We start from the raw sequence: 22,237 nt of genomic DNA, 5'->3' as shown, positions 1-22,237 counted from the left end.
ACTCTATTTTTAATTTTTAAAGGAACCTCTATACTGTTCTCTATATTGGCCACGCCAATTTACATTCCAACCAACAGCATGTGTTATTTGTAGACATTTTGATGATGACCATTCTGACCAGTGTGAGGCAACACCTCCTTTCAGTTTTGATTTGCATTTCTCTAATAATTAGTAATGCTGAGCATTTTTTCATGTGCCTTTGGCCATCTGTATCTCTTCTTTGGAGAAATGTCTATATCTTCTGTCCATTTTCTTGATTGGATTGTTTTTTGTTGTTGTTGTTGTAGCATTGTATAAGCTGTTTGTATATTTTGGATATTAAACCCACATCAGTAGAATCATTTACAAATATTTTCTCCCATTCTGTAGGTTGTCTTTTCATTTTGTTAATGGTCTCCTTTGCTGTACAAAAGCTTCTAAGTTTAATTAGGTCCCATTTGTTTGTTTTTATTTCCATTACTGTAGAAGATGGATCCTAAAAGGTATTGTGGTGATTTATGTTAAAGAGAGTCCTGGTCTCATATTATATTAGAGTCTCATATTTCCCTCTATAAGTTTTACAGTAATCAGTCTTAGATTTAGGTCTTTAATCTATTTTGAGTTTATTTTTATATGTGGTGTTAGAGAATGTTCTAATTTCATTCTTTTACATGTAGCCTTTCAGTTTTCCCAGCACTACTTATAGAAGAGACTGTCTTTTCTCCATTGTGTATTTTTGCCACCTTTGTAGTAGATTGAGTACAAATATGTGGGTTTACTTTTGGTCTTTCTATTCTGTTCTATATTTCTATTTTTGTGCCAGTACCATATTGTTTTTTTTTTTCTTTTTTTAAAAATTTATTTATTTTAATTGGAGGCTAATTACTTTACACTATTGTATTGGTTTTGCCACACACTGACATGAATCTGCCCCGGGTGTACATGTGTTCCCCATCTTGAACCCCGCTCCCACCTCCCTCCCCACCCCATCCCTCTGGTTCATCCCAGTGCACCAGCCCTGAGCACCCTGTCTCATGCATCGATTACTCTTGCTTTGTAATATAGTCTAAAGTCAAGGAGCCTGATTCCTGCAGCTCTGTTTTTCTTAAGGTTGCTATTGCTATTTAGGGTCTTTTGTGTTTCCATATAAATTAACTTTTTTTTTTTTTTTGTTCTAGCTGTGTGAAAAATGTCATTGGTAATTTGACAGAGATTTCATTGAAACTGTAGACTGCCTTGAGTCATTAAGGAAAAAAGGAAACAATCCCATTTATTATTGCATTGAAAAGTATAAAATACCTTGGAATAAACCTACCTAATGAGGCAAAAGACTTGTATTCCATAAACTAGAAGATACTTATGAAAGAAGTCAAAAATGATGCCAAGAGATGGGAAGATATACCATGTTCTTGGACTGGAAGAATCAGTGTTGTTAAAATGACTATACCACCTAAGGCAATCTTAGCAATTTTCAAATATATAATACAGTATTACTAACAATAGTCATCATCCTGTGCATTACATCCCAAGAATTAACTTACTTTATAATGCATTGTGCCCATGGCACCCCAAGCCTTTGGTAGCTGCCAGTCTGATCTCTGAATCTGTGAGTTTAGATTTTATTTAGATTCTATATATAAGTGAGATTATATGGTATTTGTCTTTTTCTGTCTAACATATTTCACTGTAGCATAATACCCTCAAAATCCATCCATGCTGTCACAATAGGATTTCCTCCTATTTTATGTTTGAATAATATTCCATTATATAAACACGCCACATTTTCTTTATACATGTATATTAGTCAGTAGGCACTTACGATTGTTTCTAAGTCTATGTCTTGGCTATTATAAATAATGCTACAGTAAATATGGGGGTGCAGACTAATTTTTGAGTTAGGGATTTGTTTCCTTTGGATAAATATCCAGTAGTGGAATTGCTGAATCGTATGGTAGTTCAATTTTTAACTTTTTGAGGAACCTCCATACTAGTGTGTGTGTGTGTCTGTGTGTGTGTGTCTGTGTGTGTGTGTCTGTGTGTGTGTGTGTGTGTTCTCCAGGGAAGAATATTGGAGTGGGTTGCCATTTCCTTCTCCAATACTAGTACCATAGTGGCTACCTGTATTTACATTCACACCAACAGTGCATGGGGGTTCCCTTTTCTTCACATCCTTGCCAACATTTGTTATTCTTTGGCTTTTTTGATAATAGCCATTCTAACAGGTGTGAAGTGCTACTTCATTGTATTTTCACTCACATTTCCTTGATGATTAGTGACACTGAGTATCTTTTTATGTACCTCTTGACTGAACTGAACTGAACTGACTCATCTTTATGCCTTCTTTGGAAAAATGTCTGTTCAGATCCTTTGTCCATTTAAAAATAACATTTCGGGATGACCCAGAGGGAGGATAAAGGGAGGAGGGAGGTGGGAGGGGGGTTCAGGAGGGGGAACTTATGTAAACCCGGGGCGAATTCATGTCAATGTATGGCAAAACCAACCAATATAATATTGTAAAATAATTTGCCTCCAATAAAAAATAAATTAATTACCAGAAAAAAAAACATGAAAAAAAATAAAAATAAAAATAACATTTCCCCCCACCATTGAATTATATGAGTTCTCTATATGTTTAGGATGCTGCTGCTGCTGCTGAGTCACTTCAGTCGTGTCCGACTCTGTGTGACCCCATAGACAGAAGCCCACCAGGCTCCCCCGTCCCTGGGATTCTCCAGGCAAGAACACTGGAATGGGTTGCCATTTCCTTCTCCAAGGATATTAACCTCTAATCAAAAAAACTATTTGCAAATATTTTCTCCAGTAGATGGCCTTTTCATTTTGTTAATGATTTCCTTTGCTTTGCAAGTTGATATACTCCCACTTGTATATTTTTGCTTTTGTTGCTTTGTTTTTGATGTCAGATTTAAGACATCATCACCAAAATTGGTGTCAAGTTGCTTATTGCCTATGTTTTCTTCTAGAACTTTTATAGTTTCAAGTCTTAAAATCTTTCATCGATTTTGAGTTAAATTTTATGTATGGTGTAAGACAGTGGTCCAGTTTAATTTTCTGCATGAGGCTGTCTCGCTTTCCCAGCACCAGAAAGGAAGAAGCGACCCTTTCTCCATTGTATATTCTTCACTCCTTTGTCATAAATTGGCTATATTTGTGTGGGTTTATTTCTGGGCTCTTGATTCTGTTCTGCTGATCTATGTGTCTGTTTTTATGTCAGCTAATAGTACTAATTACTGTTACCGTGGCTGTTTTGATTATTATTTCTTTGTAATATAATTTGAAATAAGGAAGAGAGATGTTTCCAGTCTTTTCTTCTTTCTTAGGGTTACTTTGGTATTCTGGGTCTTTTGTTCAGTTCAGTCGCTCATTTGTGTCCAATTCTTTGCGACCCCATGAACTGCAGCATGCCAGGACTCCCTGTCCACACAGATTTTAAGATTATTCTGCTCCTGTGAAAAATACCATTGGGATTTTGATAAGGATTGTACCGAATCTGTATATTGCTTGGGTAGTATGGACACTTTAACAATATTAATTCCTATAATCCATAACTATGAAGTATTTTTAAAAATTTGTGTTTTCAGTTTATTCTATCAGTGTCTTACAGTTTTCAGTGTACAGGTCTTTCATTTCCTTGGTTAAATTTATTCCTAGACATTATCTTTGATGCAATTTTAAATGGGATTGTTTTCTTAATTTCTATTTCTGACAACTTGTTAGTGTACAGAATTATTTGTATATTAATTTTATATCATGAAACTTTACTGAATTTATTAGTTCAAAACAGTGTTTTGATTTTTTAAAATTTATTTATTTTAATTGGCGGCTAATTACATTATTGTATTGGTTTTGCCTATATAGAATATCATGTCATCTCCAAATAGTGACCATTTTACCTTTTCCTTCTTGATTTGGATGCCTTTTCTTTTTTAGCCTAGGACTTCCAATACTAGATTGCAAAAAAGTGATGAGAGCCTCCTTGTTTTGTTGCTGATTTTAGAGGAAAAGCTTACATTTCAGCTTCTTACCTCTGAGTGTGACATTAGCTATGGGTTTGTTATATATGGTCATGATTATGTTGAAGTGCGTGTAGTCATTCTATAGCCACTATGTTGAGAGTTTTTTTTTTTATCATAATTGATGTTAAATTTTGTCAAATTTTTTTTCTGCATCTATTGAGATGATTGATATTTATCCTTTATTTTGTCAATGTGGTATATCACATTGATTTGCATATGTCGAGCCATCCTTGCAATCCTAGGATGAATCCCACTTGCTTATGGTGTATGAGTCTTTTAATATATTGTTGAATTTGGTTTGCTAATATTTCGTTGAGAACTTCTGCATTTATATTCATCGGTAACACCGGCCTGTAATTTCTTGCAGTGTCTTGTTTGTGTCTTGTGGTGACCTTGTCCCAGTAATGCTGGCAACGTAAAATGACTTTGGAGCATTCCCTCCTCTGCTGTTTTTTGAAAGAGTTTGAGAAAAATTGGTATTAACAGAATATTAGTAGAATTTGACTAATAGTAGAATTAATTTTACTATTTAGAAGAATTCATAATGAAGCTATCTGCTTCTGGATTTTTGTTTGTTGGGAGGTTTTTGATTACTGATTCACTTTCTTTATTAGTACTCAGTCAGTTCAGATTTTCTTTCTTCCTGGTTCAGTCCTGGTAGGTTGTATGTTTCTAGGAATTTTTCCATCTTTTCTAGGTTGTCAAATTTGTTGGCATATAATTGTTCCTAATAGTCTCTTAGGATCATTAGTATTTCTATGGTATCAGTTGTAATATCTCTTCTTGATTTCTGGTTTTATTTGAGTCCTCTTTGTTATTTGGTGACTCTAGTTAAAGGTTTGTTGAGTTTGTTCATTGTTAAAAGAATCAGCTCTTAGTTTCATCTTTTTAGTTTTATTTCCACTCTGAACTTTATTTCCTTGCTTCTGTTAACTTTGGACTTTGTTCTAGTTCCTTGAGAGGGAAAGTCATGTTGTTTGAGACCTTTCTTCTTTCCTAAGGTAGGCATTTACTACTGTCACCTTGCCTCTTAGAACTGCATTTGCTGCATCTTGTGTTTTGGTATGTTGTATTTTTCATTTTCAAATGTCTCAAGGTAATTTTTGATTTCTCTTTTGATTGCTTTGAACCATTGGTTGTTCTGTAGCACATTGTTTAGTTTCCACATATTTGTAAATTTTCCAGTTTTCTTTCTGTAATTGATTTCTTGCTTCATTTCATACCATTATGGTCAGAAAAGATGCTTGATATGATTTCAGTCTTCTAAATTTATTGAGACTTGTGACATAACATGATATATCCTGGAGAATGTTCCATATGCACTTGAGAAGATGTAAATTCTGTTGCTTTTGATGGAATGTTCTGTACTTATCTGTTAAGTCCTTTTGTCTAAAGTCCTTTAAGACCAATGTTTATTGATTTTTTGTTGTTGTTGGTTTGTGTGGATGATCTACTGTGGTATAAAAGTCCCCTAGTATTACTGTACTGCTGTTCATTTCTTCCTTTAGGTATGTCAATATTTGTTTTATGCAGTTAGGTGCTCCTATGTTGGGTTTGGGTTGACCCCTTTATCATTATGTAATGACATTCTTTTGTTATTATTTTGTTTTAAAGTCTGTTTTGTCTGATGTAAGTATAGATACTCCAACTTTCATTAGATTTCCATTTTTACAAAATACATTTTTTCCATCCTTCATGTTTGAGTTGTTTGTGTTTTTGCATCTTAAATGAGTCTTTTGTAGGCAGCATACAGATGTCTTACTTTTTTCTTCCATTCAGCCACTCTATGTCTTTTGACTGGAGAATTTAATTCACTTACATTGAAAATAGTTATTGATAGGTATATACTTATTTCCATTTTGTTTCTTCTTTTCTGGCTACTGTGTAGTTCTCTTTGTTCCTTTGCCTTTCTCTTGCTTTCCTCCTTTTGGTTTTGACTTTCTTCAGTGTTATGATTAGAGTCTACTATCTTTTGTGTTGTACTATAGGTTTTTGCTTTGTGGTTAGCATAAGGCACACATATAACAGCTTGTATTTATAACAGTCTATTTTAAGTCTACTTAAGTTTAATGTTTTCTAAAGTGTTACATTTTTAGCATTCTAAAGCTCCCCTCACCATGTTTTATGTTTCTAATGTGACAATTCACATTTTTATTATCTTGTGTATCTCTTAATTATTGTAGTTATAGTCATTTTTTGGACTTTTTTCTTGTAACTTTCATACTAACTTTATAGCTGATTATTCCACTATGTTTTCTATATATTGACCTTTACCAGGGAGTTTTACAGTTTCATGTGTTTTCTTGTCACTAATTAGTGAGCTTTTGTTAGGGCTTCCAAAACTATATTGAACAAAAGTGGTGAGAGTAGACATCCTTGTCTCATTTCTGGTCTGAGAGGAAAAGCTTTGAGTTTTTCACCGTTGAGTATATTGTTAGCTATAACTTTGTCATCAGTTCAGTTCAGTCACTCAGTAGTGTCTGACTCTTTGCGACCCCATGGACTGCAGCACACCAGGCTTCCCTGTCCATCACCAACTCCCTGAGCCCACTCAAATTCATGTCCATCATGTCAGTGATGCCATCCAACCATCTCATCCTCTGTCAGCCCCTTCTCCTCCCACCTTCAATCTTTCCCAGAATCAGGGTCTTTTCAAATGAGTCAGTTCTTTGCATCAGGTGGCCAAAGTATTGGAGTTTTGGCTTCAGCACCAGTCCTTCCAATGAATACTCAAGACTGATTTCCTTTAGGATGGACTGATTGGATCTCCCTGCAGTCCAAGGGACTCTCAAGAGTCTTCTCCAACACCACAGTTCAAAAGCATCAATTCATCAGTATTCAGCTTACTTTATAGTCCAACTCTCACATCCATACATGACCACGGGAAAAACCATAGCTTTGACTAGACGGACCTTTGTCAGTAAAGTAATGTCTCTGCTTTTTAATATGCTGTCTAGGTTGATCATAGCTTTTTTCCAAGGAGCAAGCGTCTTTTAATTTCATGGCTGCAGTCACCATCTGCAGTGATTTTGGAGCCCCCCAAAATAAAGTCTGCCACAGTTTCTATTGTATTTCCCATGAAGTGATGAGACTAGATGCCATGATCTTAGTTTTCTGAATGTTGAGCTTCAGGCCAACTTTTCACTCTCCTCTTTCACTTTCACCAAGAAGCTCTTTAGTTCTTTGCTTTCTGCCATAAGGGAGGTGTCATCTGCATATCTGAGGTCATTGATATTTCTCCTAGCAATCTTGATTCCAGCTTGTGCTTCATCCAAGCCCAGCATGTTGCATGATGTACTCTGCATATAAGTTAAATAAGCAAGGTGACATATACAGCCTTGATATATTCCTTTCCCAATTTGGAACCAGTCTGTTTTTCATGTCTAGTTCTAACTGTTGCTTCTTGACCTGAATACAGATTTCTCAGGAAGTAGGTCAGGCCGTCTGGTATTCCCATCTCTTTCAGAATTTTCCACAATTTGTTGTGATCCACACAGTCAAAGGCTTTGGTGTAGTCAATATAGCAGAAGTAGATGTTTTTCTGAAACTCTTGCTTTTTTGGTGATCCAACGGATGTTGACACTTTGATCTCTGGTTCCTCTGCCTTTTTCAAATCCAGCTTGAATATCTGGAAGTTCTTGGTTCATGTAATGTTGAACCTAGCTTGGAGAATTTTGAGTATTACTTTGCTAGCGTGTGAGATGAGTGCAACTGTGCAGTAGTTTGAACATTCTTTGGCATTGGATTTCTTTGGGATTGGAATGAAAAGTGACCTTTTCCAGTCCTGTGGCCACTGCTGAGTTTTCCAGATTTGCTGGCATATTGAGTGCAGCACTGTCACAGCATCATCTTTTAGGATTTGAAATAGCTCAACTGGGAGTCCATCACCTCCACTAGCTTTGTTTGTAGTGATGCTTCCTAAGGGCCACTTAACTTCGCATTCCAGGATGTCTGCCTCTAGGTGAGTAATCACAGCATTGTGGTTAGCTGGGTCATGAAGATCTTTTTTGTATAGTTCTTCTGTGTCATATATGGCCTTTATGTTGAAGTATGTCCCCTCTGGGCCCCTCCAGGTGGCGCTAGTGGTAAAGAACATGCCTGCCCATGCAAGAGATGTAATTGACATGGGTTTGATCCCTGGGTTCCCCTGGAGGGGGCATGGCAACGCACTCTAGTATTCTTGTTTGGAGAGTCCATGGACAGATCAGCCTGGCAAGCTACAATCCATAGGTCACAAAGGGTCAGATACAACTGAAGCGACTTGTCGTACATGTACGCATGTCTGCTCTATGCCCATTTTCTGGAGAGTTTTTATCATAAATGGTGTTAAATTTTGTCAAAAGCTTTTTCTGAAACTATTGGGATGATCACATGGTTTTTATTCTTCAATATATGATGTTATATACCACACTGATTGATGTGCCAATATTGAAAAATCCTTGCATTTCTGGGGTAAATTTCACTTGATCATAGTGTATGATCCTTTTAATGTATTGTTGGATTCAGTTTGCTAGTATTCTGTTTTAGGATTTTTGCATCTATGTTTATCAGTGATATTGGCCTGTAATTTTCTTTTGTGGTATCTTTATCTGGTTTTTATATCAGGGTGATGACGGTTTCATAGAATGAGTTTGGAAGTGCCCTTTCCTCTACAATTTTTTGGAACAGTTTCAGAAGGATAGTGTTAACTCTTCTCTAAATATTTGACAGAATTCGCCTGTGAAGCAGTCTGGCCCCAGACTGTGGTTTGTTCAGTTCAGTTCAGTCTCTCAGTCACGTCTGACTCTTTGTGACCCCATGGACTGCAGCACACCAGGCTTCCCTGTCCATCACCAACTCCTGGAGCTTGCTCAAACTCATTTGGTTTGTCGGGAGTTTTTAAATCACAGTTTCCATTTCAGTGCTTGTGTTGGTATGTTCGTATTTTCTATTTTCTCCTGGTTTAGTCTTGGGAGATTGTAGTTTCTAAGAATTTGTCCATTTCTTCTAGGTTGTCCATTTTATTGGCATATAGTTGCTTGTAGTAGTCTCTTCTGATCCTTTGTATTTCTGTCATGTCTATTGTAACTTCTCCTTTTTCATTTCTTATTTTATTCAAGCCCTCTCCCTTTTTTTTCTTGCTGAGTCTGGTTGAAGATTTATCAAGTTTACCTTTTCAAAGAATCAGCTTTCAGTTTTGTTGATGTTTTCTATTATTTTCTTTGTCTCTATTTCATTTATTTCTGTTCTGATCTTTATGATTTCTTTCCTTCTACTAACTTTGGGGATTTGTTTGTTCTTCTTTCTCTAGTTGCTTTAGGTGTAAGATTCGGTTGTTTGAGATTCTTGTTTCCTGAGGTAAGACTGCATTGCTGAAACTTCCTTCTTAGAACTGTTTCTGCTGCATCCCATAGGTTTTGGATCATCATGCTTTTGTTTTCATTTGTCTCTGTTTTTACAATTTTCTCTGATTTCTTCAGTGCTAAATTGCTAAGTCACTTCAGTCGTGTCCGACTCTGTGTGACCCCATAGACGGAAGCCCACCAGGCTCCCCCGTCTCTGGGATTCTCCAGGCAAGAACCCTGGAGTGGGTTGCCATTTCCTTCTCCAATGTGTGAAAGTGAAAAGTGAAAGTGAAGTCACTCAGTCGTGTCCGACCCTTAGCGACCCCACGGACTGCAGCCTACCAGGCTCCTCCATCCATGGGATTTTCTAGGCAATAGTACTAGAGTGGCTTGCCATTGCCTTCTCCAATTTCTTCAGTGATCAGTTGTATAAGAGCATACTGTTTAACTTCCACGTGTTTGTGTTTTTTTAGTTTATTTCTTGTAGCTGATAGATAATCTCATAACATAATCAGAGAAGATGGTTGATATGATTTCAGTTTTCTTAAATTTACGAAGGCTTGCCTTGTGGCCCAGCATGTGGTCAAACTGGTGAATGGTCCATGTGCACTTGAGAATGTGTCTTCTGCTGCTTTTGGATGGAATGCTCTATAAATATAAATAAGTCTATTTGGTCTAATTTGTCATTTAAGGCCTGTGTTTCCTTACTGATTTTTTGTATGGATGATCTGTCTGTTGATGAAAGTGGGGTGTTAAAGTCCCCCATTATTATTGTGTTACTGTTGATTTCTCCTTTTGTGGCTGTTAGTATTTGCCCTATATATTGAGGTGCTCCTTTGTCGAATGCATATGTACTTACAATTGTTATATTTTCTTCTTGGATTGATCTCTTGATCATTATGTAGTTCTCTTCTTTTGTCTCCTGTAACAGTCTTTAAAGTCCATTTTGTCTGATATGAGTAGTGCTACCCAACTTTCCTTTGACTTCCATTTGCATGGAATACCTTTTTCCATCCTCTCACTCAGTTTGTATGTGTCCCTAGATCTGAAGTGGGTCTTGTATGTGTGTGTTTGCATGTGCACTCAGTCGTGTCTGACTCTCTGCAACCCTGTGGACTATAGCCTGTCAGGCTCCTCTGTTCATGGGACTTCCCAGGCAAGGATACTAGAGTGGGTTGCCATTTACTTCTCTGGGGGATCTTCCCAACCCAAGGACTGAACCTGCATCTCTTGTGTCTCCTGTGTTTGCGGGTGGGTTCTTTATCAACTGAGCCACCTGGTAGACAGCATATATATGGGCCTTGTTTTTTGTATCCATTCATCCAGTCTGTGTCTTTTGATTGTGGTATATAATCTGTTTCTGTTTCAGGTAATTATCAATATGTATGTTCTTATCACCATTTTGTTAATTGTTTTGGATTTATTTTTGTAATTCACTTTTCTTCCCTTCCTCTTTTGTTCTCCTGTGATTTGATGACTATCTTTAGAGTTGTGTTTGGATTCCTTTTTCTTTACTTGTGTGCTGTGATTCATGGGGTCACAAAGAGTCAGACACGACTGAGCGACTGAACTGAACTGAACTGATTGTAGATTTTCAGTTTGTGGTTCCCATGAGGTTTTGATATAGCATTCTATATATGCACACACACAATACATATAAAAGATTACGTTGCTGGTTTCTTAATTTCACATGCAATCCCTGTGTCCTGCATTTGTGCTCACCTTTTCTCAAGATTGCTGGTTTTGATATCATATTTGTGTATGGGATGATTTCCTGTCTTCATAATTTTGTTTCTAGTTGTGGCCTTTTCTTTTTCATCTAGAGAAGTTCCTAAAGCATTTGTTGCAAAGCTGTTCTGGTGGTGCTGAATTCTCTCAGCTTTGGCTTGTCTGTAAAGCTTTTGATTTCTCTGTTAAATCTGAATAAGAGTCTTGCTGAGTAGAGTATTCTTGGTTGTAGGTTCTTCTCTTTCATCACTGTAAATACACTGTGCCACTTTCTTCTGGCCTGCAGTTTCTGCTGAAAAATCATCTGATAACCTTATGGGAATTCCCTTGTATGTTATTTGCTGTTTTCCCTCATTGCTTTTAGTATCTTTCCTTTGTCTTTAATTTTTGTCAAATTGAATACTATACGTCTTGGCATGTTCCTCCCTGGGTTTACCCCATGAGGAACTCTCTGCATTTCTGGGTCTCAAGTGACTCCTTTCCCATGTAAGGGACATTTTCAGCTATTATCTCTTCAAATATCTTCTCAGGTCCTTTCTCTTCCTTGGACCCCTGTTGTATAAATGTTGGCACAATTAATGTTGTTCTAGAGGTCTCTTAGACTGTCCTCATTTCCCTTCATTTTTTTTTTTCTTTATTCTATTCCATGACAGTGATTCCCACCATCCTGTCTTCCAGCTCACTTATGCATTCTTCTGCCTGTTATTCTGCTATTGATTTATTCTAGTGGATTTTTCATTTCAGTTACTGTACTGTTCACCTCTGTTTGTTCTTTAGTTCTAGGTCTTTGTTAAACATTTATCTTCTTGATCTATGCCTTCCTTCTTTTTCCAAGCTCTTTGATCATGTTTACTGTCATTATTCTGAATTCTTTTTAGGGTAGATGGCCTGTCTCCACTTCATTTAGTTGTCTTTCTGAGGCTTTATCTTGTTCCTTCATTTGGGACATATTCCTTGGCTGTCTTATTTTGTCTAACTTTCTGTGATTGTGGTTTCCATTCTGAAGGCTGCAGGGTTGTAATTCTTCTTCTGCAGTCTTCACCTTGGTGGATGAGACTGGTCTAAGAGGCTTGTTCATGCTTCTTGGCGGGAGGGACTGGTTCCTGCCCACTGATGGGTGGAATTGGGTCTGTCACTATGGGCAGGACCACGTCAAGAGGTGTTTATCAGGCAGCTAAGTGCTCAGGAAGACTTTAACCAGCCTGTCTGCTGATGAGTGGGGCTGTGTTCCCACTTGGTTGGTTGTTTGGCCTGAAGTGTCCTGGCCTGCCAGCTGTTAGGTGAGGCCAGGTCTTGGTGAGAAAATGATGGCCTCCAGGAAGGCTGATGCTAATGAGTACTTCTTAGAACCATGCTGACTGTGTTTTTGTCCCTGTAGTGAGTCACAGTTGCCCCCTGCCTGTGTAGGAGACCCTCCAATACTAGCAGGTAGGTCTGACCCAGGCTCTTATGAGGTCACTGTTTATTTCCCTGAGTCCTGGTACACACAAGACCTTGTGTGTGCCCTCTAAGAGTGGGAGTTTCTGTTTTCCCCAGACCTGTGGAATTCCTGTGATCAAACCCTGTTGGCCTTCAAAGCCAGATTTTCTGGGGCTCTGCCTGCCATTGCAGGGGACCCTGACATGGGGCTTAGAATTTTCACTCCTGTGGGAGAATTTCTGTGGTATAATTCTTTTCCAGTTTGTGGGTCACCCTCTTGGTGGTGGCTGTGATTTGATTTTATCATGATTGCACCCTTCCTACTATCCTGTTGTGGCTTCTTCTTTATTTTTGGGTGTAGAATATCTATTTTTGTAGGTTTCCGTAGTTGTTAGTTGATGGTTGTTCAGCAGTTATTTGTGATTTTGGTGTTTTTGTAAGAAGAGGTGAGTTCACGTCCTTCTACTCTTATCATTTAGTCTCTGTCTTAAGCAGCAATGTTTGGAAAGGAATCTTTTTTCTATGCAGTAGGTCTCAACAATGGGCTTAAAATATTTAGAAAGTCATGTTGTAAACAGATTTTCTGTGATTCAGGCTTTATTGCTCCATTTACAGAACACCTGCAGAGTAGACTTAGCATAATTCTTATGGGCTCTAGGACTTTCAGAATGGTAAATGAGCACTGGCTTCAACTTCAAGTCTCCAGTTTCATTAACTCTTTAATGAGAGAGTCAGCCTGTCCTTTGAAGTTTGAAGTCAGGCATTGACTTCTCCTCTCTAGCTATGGAAGTTCTAGATGACATCTTCTTCCAAATAGAGGCTGTTTCATCTATCTTTAAAATCTGTTATTTAGTGTAGTCACCTTCATTAAATATTTTAGATAGATCTTCTGGATAAATAACTGCAGCTTCTACATTAGCACTTGCATGTTATAGGGGTAGCTTCTTTCCTTAAACTCATGAACCAACTTCTGCTGCTGCTGCTGCTTTTGCTAAGTCACTTCAGTCATGTCCGACTCTCTGCAACTCCATAGATGGCAGCCTACCAGGCTCCTCTGTTCATGGGATTTTCCAGGCAAGAGTACTTGAGTGGGTTGCCATTGCCTTCTCCGCCAACCTCTGCTAACTTCAAACTTTTCTGTAGCTTCCTCATCTATCTCAGATCTCACAGAATTGAAAGACTGAGGGTCTCTCCCTGGATTAATCTTTGGCTTAAGGAAATGTTGTTTCTGGTTTGATCTTTTGTACAGATCACTAAAACTTTCTTCAGATCATCAGTAAGGCTGTTTTACTTCTCATTTGGGTGTTCACTGGAGTAGTACTTTAAATTTCCTCCAAGAACTTTTCCTTTGCATTTATAATCTGGCAAACTGTTTGGTTTAAGATGCCTAACTTTGGGCTTACCTCTGCTTTCAACATGCCTTCCTCACTAACTTTAGTCATTTCTTGCTTTTAATTTAAAGTGAGAGATGTGAGGTTTTCCTTCCTCTTGAACACTTACAGGCCACTGAAAGGTTATTAATTGGCCTGATTATTGTTGCATCAGGGAAGAGGGGAGTCCAAGGACAGGGAGAGCAGGGAAAAAAAGAGTAAGTCAGAACACATATAACATTTATCAAGTAAATTCACTGTCTTTCTTACATGGACATGGTTTGTAGCACCCCAAAACAATTACAATAGTAACACCAACGATCACTGATTATAGGTCACCACAGCAAATATAATAATGAAAAATTTTGAAATATGGTGATAATTACCAAACGTGCCAGAGTCACAAAGTGATCAAATGCTACTGGAAATACAGCACTGATGTACTTTCTCAACCCAGGATTGCCACAAACCTTGTGAAGTGAAGTGAAAGTCGCTCAGTCATGTCCAACTCTTTGCGACCCCATGGACTATACAGACCATGGAATTCTCCAGGTCAGAATACTGGAGTGGGTAGCCTTTCCCTTCTCCAGGGGATCTTCACAACCCAGGGATCGAACCCAGGTCTCCTGCATTGCAGGAGGATTCTTTACCACTTGAGTCACAAGGGAAGCCCAAGAGTACTGGAGTGGGTAGCCTACTGGAGAAAGGTCTCCAGTGGATCTTCCTAACCCAGGAATCGAACTGGGGTCTCCTGTGGATTCTTTACCAACTGAGCTATCAGAGACGTCACAAACCTTTAACTTTTAAAAAATGCAGTATCTGTGAAGTGCACAAAAATGAGATATGCCTGTGTGTAACAAGTTGCTTTTCTCTTGCTGCTTCTAATATTCTCTACTTTTCTTAACTTTTGACACTTTAATTATAATGTCTTAGTGGGGATCTCTTTGGGTTCCTCTTACATGGGCTTCCTGGATCTAGAAGCCTGGGATTCACCTCAAGAGATTGTGTTTTAATCAGTCTGGGTCACAGCTTGGTGAAGAGATTTAAAATTCCTCCAGAGGACTGTAATGCACAGTTAAGTTTGAGAATCCCTGCTTTAAAGCTGCTCAGTCAAAGAGGCTGTTATCTGAACCTCCCCATGGCAGAGCCAGTCCAGCTGAGGCAAGTGTGCTACACTTACCTACAGTACTTGAGAGGAGTCCCCGAGAACTCACTGCCATCAGACTCAGGTTCAGATCTGTTCTCAAAGTCAGAAATTCGGAATACAGACAAGCTGGCATTCACATAACCAACCATACACCTAAAAATGAAAACAGATGCTGTAATTAGGACTCTGATCACCTTTGCATCCAATCCACCAAGGGTCTACTTGCTAGAAATTCCTGCAGCTATAGGTGTCTTACCTGACCCTGTCTTGTCACAGCACTCAAGTTGGAATACACTGAAAAACCCTGGCTATGTTAAATGAGAAACAAGTCATTTCTTTTGTTCTGGTCCTTTTTGTGCAGAATCATCATATAGAACAGCACTACCCCAATCAATGCTTCAGTGAAACGGTGAAAGCATTGCATAATCAGTATAAATTAGGTCACTACTTCTTTCATAAATACACACATACATGGACACATAATCACATTCCTTAATTACTGATTGTCTATACTTTCTTATGTGGGGTTTCTCAGGTGCCTCAGTAGGTAAAGAACCTTCCTGCAATCCAAGAGACGCCAGAGATATGGGTTCGATTCCTGGCCTCCTCTCCTGGAGGAGGGCATGGCTACCCACTCCAGTATTCTTGCCTGGAGAATCTCATGGACAGAGGAGCCTGGTGGGCTACAGTCCATAGATCTCAAAGAGTTGGACACAACTGAAGTGAATGAGCACAGCATATACTTTCTTATAATGACTTGAATATAATTGGTATGGATATGACACCCCCTCCCCAATTCATCCATGCTACAATCATGCTAGATTATGTTTCCTTCATGTATCATATGCTTTCATGCCTCTGCTTATGTTGTTTTTTCTGTTGGGATTCTTCACTCATTTTGTACAAGTGGTAACAGTGTCCATCCTCTGATGGCCAGCTGAGATGCCATCTCTTGTGTGAAGATGTCCTAATATGCCTAGTCAGAAGCTTCATTCCCTTCTCTGTGATGCTGCTGTATTTACTTCATAATGGCCATATAGCTTATCCTAGAGTTGGCTGCATACATATAAGTCTTCTTTGGACTGTAGTGTTTTTTATTTTTGGATCAAAAGAGGTGTCATCGATACTTTGGTATCCTAGGATAGTCTCACACAGTGTAGGAATCCAGTAAATATTGAATTTAATGGATTTGATTGGAGAGGACCTAAAGTACCAGGGGTTCTATCAAGGTCTAGAAGATTGATCAGGAATAAAATTATTACCTAGGATTATAAGCTTCTTGAGGACATGGCTTTCAGCCTGTGCTGGGGGTTCAGTATATTACAGTACAAGAAATGTGGGCTTTAGGGTCATATATTGTAGCTTTGCTGCTTTCTAGCCATGTCATATTGACAAATTATACAACTTCTTTAAAGCAACAAAAGTGCCACCTCATAGGGTCATTGTGGGAATAAAATGATGTGCGTAAAACATATCTGCTTATGTACTGCTTATATATTCTGATATACTGCTTAGCATATAGTGAAGAAGAAGTGAAGTGAAGTGAAGTTGCTCAGTCGTGTCTGACTCTTTGTGACCCTATGGACTGTAGCCTACCAGGCTTCTCTGTCCATGGGATTCTCCAGGCAAGAATACTGGAGCGGGTTACCATTTCCCTTCTCCAAATAGCAAGATCTTAATAAATGTGAGTGGCTATTATTAATTTTATTGCATGCACCTAGCAAGAGGTCAACAAATAATTATCAACTGAAAGAATAAATAATGGATTTCAGACTCTTATTAATATGTCTGATGTGATTATTCAAAGTTGCTGAATAGCAAACCCAAGTGATGACGCAGATATAGTTCTGAGAGCATATGGGTTCTGTATGTGTGTTATCTTGCTCAAGAAAAGGCTGGCCTTAAGTGAACCAAGCAGAGGGGCTCATTTTTCAAGTCAGTCATGAGTGAAAGTAATGGTCAGTGTGTGTGTAACATGCCCTTCTCCCACTGGCAGCAGGCCTCCCCATCACTCCTTAAAAGGGTAATTTGAAATGATTTATCCCTCATATATGAACTGCCTAGAACATGACATGAAAACAAATCAGTGTCTTGATGATAATTAGTTGTCAGAGGGAGCTGGTTTTGTGAAATACAGAGCAGAGTCTTCTCAGGAGCGGGGCTGTGGGAAGGAAAAGGTGCTCTGGAAACTAGCAAAAAACAGGCCATTGTTGAAATGGAATAATTATTTCCAGGCCCTCCCACACTCTTCTCTCATAAAGCAGCCCTGAGCTTTACTAAGATTAAAGCTGCTTGTCTAATGGCTGCTCTGTTTAGAAAACCTCAACTGAGAACTTAAATTCAAATGAAATACCTGTCTCATGGGCTGAACACCTTAAAGCCTCAAAATAAAAGGGGTATGTCACTGAACTATTTATTAAGCATATTCATTTGATGTCACTCATAAATCAAGTTGAAAATGTGCCTTTAGTGGGCATGTACTCATTTTGGGTCCAAAGTGTTACATATGAAGCTAGTACATATATTCATAATTGTCAACTGTAAGTCTTTTTTCCAAGTTATTTCCACAATCAGAGGAGGAGGACTGCTAATGCTGAACTGTTTAGGTATTTCTCTGTTTCAACTATGGGAGAATCTTGACTTGTCAACATCAAATAGTTGGGACCACCATCAATTCAGGGAAGTGAGGTTCCCATGCTTCATTGTATGGTGTGCTTCGTTCCCAGTAGCATCCATGTGTCAACTCAGTGGCCTCCTGTTACAGTAGGAAGGCCACAGGCAGCAGCAGATCCCATGTCTACTATTCAGTTTGCTGCCAGGTGGTCTATGTACCCTCAGTGTGACACAGCCCCAGCTCCAAGTGAGACACAGTGAGGATGAGGCTACACTGATGATCAGGGAGAAGTGGGAGGAATGGAGAAAAAGGTATCAAACAAAAGAGGTGTTTCCTGGGAACATAAAATAATAAATAATTTCCTTAAGGGGCTGGCACATAGCCTCCGCAGGCATTTCTAAGAAAGGAGATTCAGAAAAGCATCTTATGAAGAGGCAGCATTGTTTGAATTAGACTGCATACCTTGTCCAAGTAATGTCTTAGAATACATATTTAAATGTGAGAATTTTGGTTTTAATACTATTCATTATTTATTGCTTTCCATCCTTTACTATGGGGGAAAAGGATGAACTAGAGATGATTATTACACTTGGCTTCCCTGGTGGCTCAGACAGTAAAGAATCTACCTGTTGTGAAGGAGACCTGGGTTCAATCCCTGGATCAGGAAGATCTCCTGGAGAAGGGAATGGCAACCCACTCCAGTATTCTTGCCTGGATAATTCCATGGACAGAGAATCCTGGCAGGCTACAGTCCATGGGGTCGCAAAGAATCGGACACGACTGAGCGACTAACACACACACTCATTATTATACTTACTATAACAATTATCTGGGAGAGAACAGAATGAGAAGTTTACTTTTGAATCTGTTGATTCCAGGTCAAACTCACTGCAGAGTATCTTTGAATTCTGCCAAAGTAAATTTGCTTTTGAGGTTTTAGGCATTGTGATTCACAAAGCTTGGGGTGAAAGGGCAAAAAATCCAGGGGAAATGAGATCAGGTTTGTGCATTTAAAGTCATACATGTTTTTTAGATAACTATAATAAATGACTTAAGCAACTAACACTTTCACTTAACCATCAGCTTTATCTTTTGAAATACAAAAGATATTTTGTATTTACAAACTGATTATGATGTTGATCTATTTAATTGATTTATAGTTTATAAATATAGTTCATTCAGATATTCATAACCCATTCTGTGAAAATTTGAGCTGTGTCCTTGATCAAATCTGTAACTCCTTATGAGATCACTATTTCTACAGGAAAATTAGCTTGATTTTATTTATCACTACATCATGTACACCAGGTACACATGTCATAGTAATTCTTGGGCCTGCATATATCCTTAGAGAATGTTGGCAAACTATAAGAGAAAGTTCCCAAACTGTAATCTATGTCTATCTGATACCAAAGTAATTAGTTTGATGCATTCATTGAGGGTAAGGGATCAAACTGATAAAATTGGCTATTTGTGCTTTCTGGGAAAAATGTTTAGTTTGTTTATTGAAGTTTTAACTCTGAGTGGCAGGAACAATTTTATAATTTGCACCTTCAATTTTATTTCACAATTTCTGCCTCCTGATGTCTGCCCAGAGGTGATTTCAGTTATCTAAGCTCTTTTCTCGGAGAAGGCAATGGCAAGCCACTCCAGTACTCTTGCCTAGAAAATCCCATGGATGGAGGAGCCTGGTAGGCTGCAGTCCGTGGGGTCGCTAAGGGTCAGACATGACTGAGCAACTTCACTTTCACACATTGGAGAAGGAAATGGCAACCACTGGGAAGATACCCTCAAAGAGGAAGTGACTTCATTATATAAACAGTCTGATCACAAGCAGCAGGAAAGAGTGTCTTAAGAGGGAAGATGACAACATCTGAAATACTCTTGTGTACCCACTCTGTGGAGACCATGCCTCAAATCACAGTGTTCCAGATCTGGCTGAAAATGAGACTATCTTCCCCACTGTGTCACTGAAGACTTGTCTGCAGAGCATCTGTGTTAGTGGAGAGACTAGTTGGAACACACGACTAGGAATAACTGAAGCATGCTGTCACAGGGACAAGGGGCCTGTGAACTGAAGGACCCTGGATGTAGGCTTGAAATTCTCATCCTTGGAGGAGCCAGAGAAGCCTGAATGGTAAGGAGGCCTGAAGGAAAAACCTGGAGGTTTGGAGAAAGGTGATGGGTCAGGTTGGAGTACTGTTGACTTGCTGCTGCTAAGTCGCTTCAGTCACTGTTGACTTAGGGTCAATTTAAATTGAAATATGACATTTCTACAACTGGACTAAATCATGAGTGGGATTTGACTATGACTGCATGTGCTACCCTAGAATCCTATGACATCTAAAATTTGATAATGCTGCTCCTCTGAGTTCAGTCATCTCTGAAGCATTTTTAAATTGGAAAAAGAAGAAACCTAAAAAGGATAATAGAGTAGCTGGTGGGGCAGAAAATAAGATTCATGGAGAAACAGACAAATGTAACTACTTGAAAACAAGAAAAATGAACAATGGAGTAGAAGATTAAAAAGTAGATGTGTAACTATTGAAGGTGGCAAAGGTTAAGAGAAAGGTTGTTTCAAAAAAGGGGGGGCCTGGAGAGCACAATAAAACTGAAATGAGGCTATTTAGATAAATTCTAATCACCATGAACACTATCTTAAACCTAATAGGCTGACAAAAGTCTAAAGAACCGATTCACTATTAACTGTGCCTAATGTTCCTACTTTATTTTTTGGTTCCCTCTAGAACAAGATAGGTTTCACAATATTTGAAATAAGGAAAGAATGGGAATAACCACTGGAATTTAAACCCCACAGAGTTGACTACTGATGAGTTGGATAATGACTTATTGGCACAGCCTTGAGAGCTGTGAGGTTCAGGATGAGTCCTGCCTTGTGATTCTGGATTTAACCTCTCAGTCTCTTTCTGCTCTTCAAGATGAGGGTAATAATACATGTCCTCGCTCCCTGAATTGTTTTGAGAATCAAAACATATGTGAATGTGGTTTGAACATAGGTAAGCTTTTCTAGGCTAGTGAAAGTGAAGTTGCTCAGTTGTGTCTGACTCTTTGCGACCCCATGGACTGCAGCCCACCAGGCTCCTCCGTCCATGGGATTTTCCAGGCAAGAGGACTGGAGTGGGGTGCCATCACCTTCTCATCACTTTCTAGGCTAAGTCAAGCACAAAATGTTGACAATGGTTACAGTTAGAAAGAAATGTATACATAGTACAACATAAGTTTTTAAATCTTTCTTAAAATGGGATGGTATGCTCACTTAAAAGTTGCTGGAGTATGAGTGTTTAACAACCATGTGGCTAGAGTAGTAATGAACTTTATAGAAATTTCCTTAAACAACTGGATTCTGAGCTTGACCTAGACTACACATGCATGAATTCAGCCAACTTCATTTGGTGGCACTGTCCTCCTTGAGGGCTGATGGAACTATAACAGCTACAGAGGATGAATTAATTTCACTCCAACCAGTAAGCCAAGAGGCAGGGCTGCTTGTGTGAATAAGCAATAGCCCAAGTGAGATGATTTCTGGGGCTCTGAAATGATCCTGTGACACCAACACACGTTCCACTCTGACCTACAGACATTTAAGCCCCACAGTTAGATTATTTTGACATTAACCAAACAGGGTTGTTGTCTTTTTTTCCATTGAGGTATGTTAGGACTTTTTATATCTTTTTTCCCAAGGATGTATTAATAGAAGTGAAAGCTAGGGGACATGATATTGTCAAGGCTTTATCTGACCAGAAATACAACTTTGGGGATGACTGAGGTGATGCTATAGAACTGACCTCTCAGGGAGTTAAGTTTACCCACTTTGCCTATGATAAGATTGACACCGGTCAAATCAATAGCCAGGAAAGAATCATTCAGTTACTTTATGGGTACTTTATGGGTACCTGACACATGGTTGTACATTTCCCATATAAAATTTGCACAATCTACCTAATGACACAAGGGGAATCAAATTATATTTTTACAAACTCATAAAAAATGGCATAACTATACATCATGTACTACTTTTTTTTTTTTTGGCTACACAGCATACCACACATTTGAAAATTCATGGTGGGCAAGAGTGGGAAAAATGATTAATTGCTCTTCTCACATTTGATTCCATCTAAAACTTGTATGATCTATATGACTCCCAACCCCTCAGTAGAACAGGCTGTGTTTTCTTTGGCCGAAAGTGTTGTTATATTATAATCCCACCTCCCCCACAACAAGCCTTCTTGTCCTGGACTTGTGTCCCATGTACTCTAATGCAGAGGCTTCTGTTTGGGTGTCCAACTGTACACAATGGCAAGGAAATGGGGATTCCATGATGGCTTTATGCCAAACTTACTTTTGCCCAGCTTCTCCTTGGCCCGCACAAGGTCCATACTTATAAGCATACACCAAGCGAGGGATAAAGTCAGATGTGATCGCTATGACAAATGCATTTGTAATTACGGAGAGAATTCCAATGCCTTCAAGAATCCCATACCAAATTCCTATTCAAAGAGAAGTGTTAGTTAATTCCAGATACAATAGCAGAGACAAATAAGTATGAAAACAAGTGGGGTAACTAATTTTCAATAGTCCTTTCCATGGGTCCTTCCATCATT

The 22,237-nt window shown here is 38.7% G+C and overlaps 1 protein-coding gene across 5 annotated transcripts in view; it reads right to left on the bottom strand.

The window, feature by feature from the left end:
• ANO4 (anoctamin 4) overlaps window positions 1-22,237 on the bottom strand; it is a 473,781-nt gene that overhangs the window by 14,404 nt on the left and 437,140 nt on the right. For all 5 annotated transcript variants that reach the window (XM_055395518.2, XM_055395515.2, XM_055395519.2 and 2 more), the window contains 2 exons: window positions 21,976-22,123; window positions 15,035-15,154 (listed from right to left, as the gene is read on the bottom strand). In XM_055395518.2, coding sequence (XP_055251493.2) covers window positions 15,035-15,154; window positions 21,976-22,123 — 268 coding nt within the window. The remainder of the gene's footprint in view (window positions 1-15,034; window positions 15,155-21,975; window positions 22,124-22,237) is intronic.

This window comes from Moschus berezovskii, chromosome 6 (genome assembly GCF_049115385.1).
Source record: "Moschus berezovskii isolate FMDL1 chromosome 6, NW_MosBer_1.0, whole genome shotgun sequence".
Lineage (NCBI taxonomy): Eukaryota > Metazoa > Chordata > Mammalia > Artiodactyla > Moschidae > Moschus > Moschus berezovskii.
Note: the sequence above shows the minus strand (reverse complement) of the source record. Positions and strands in the feature narration are given on the sequence as shown.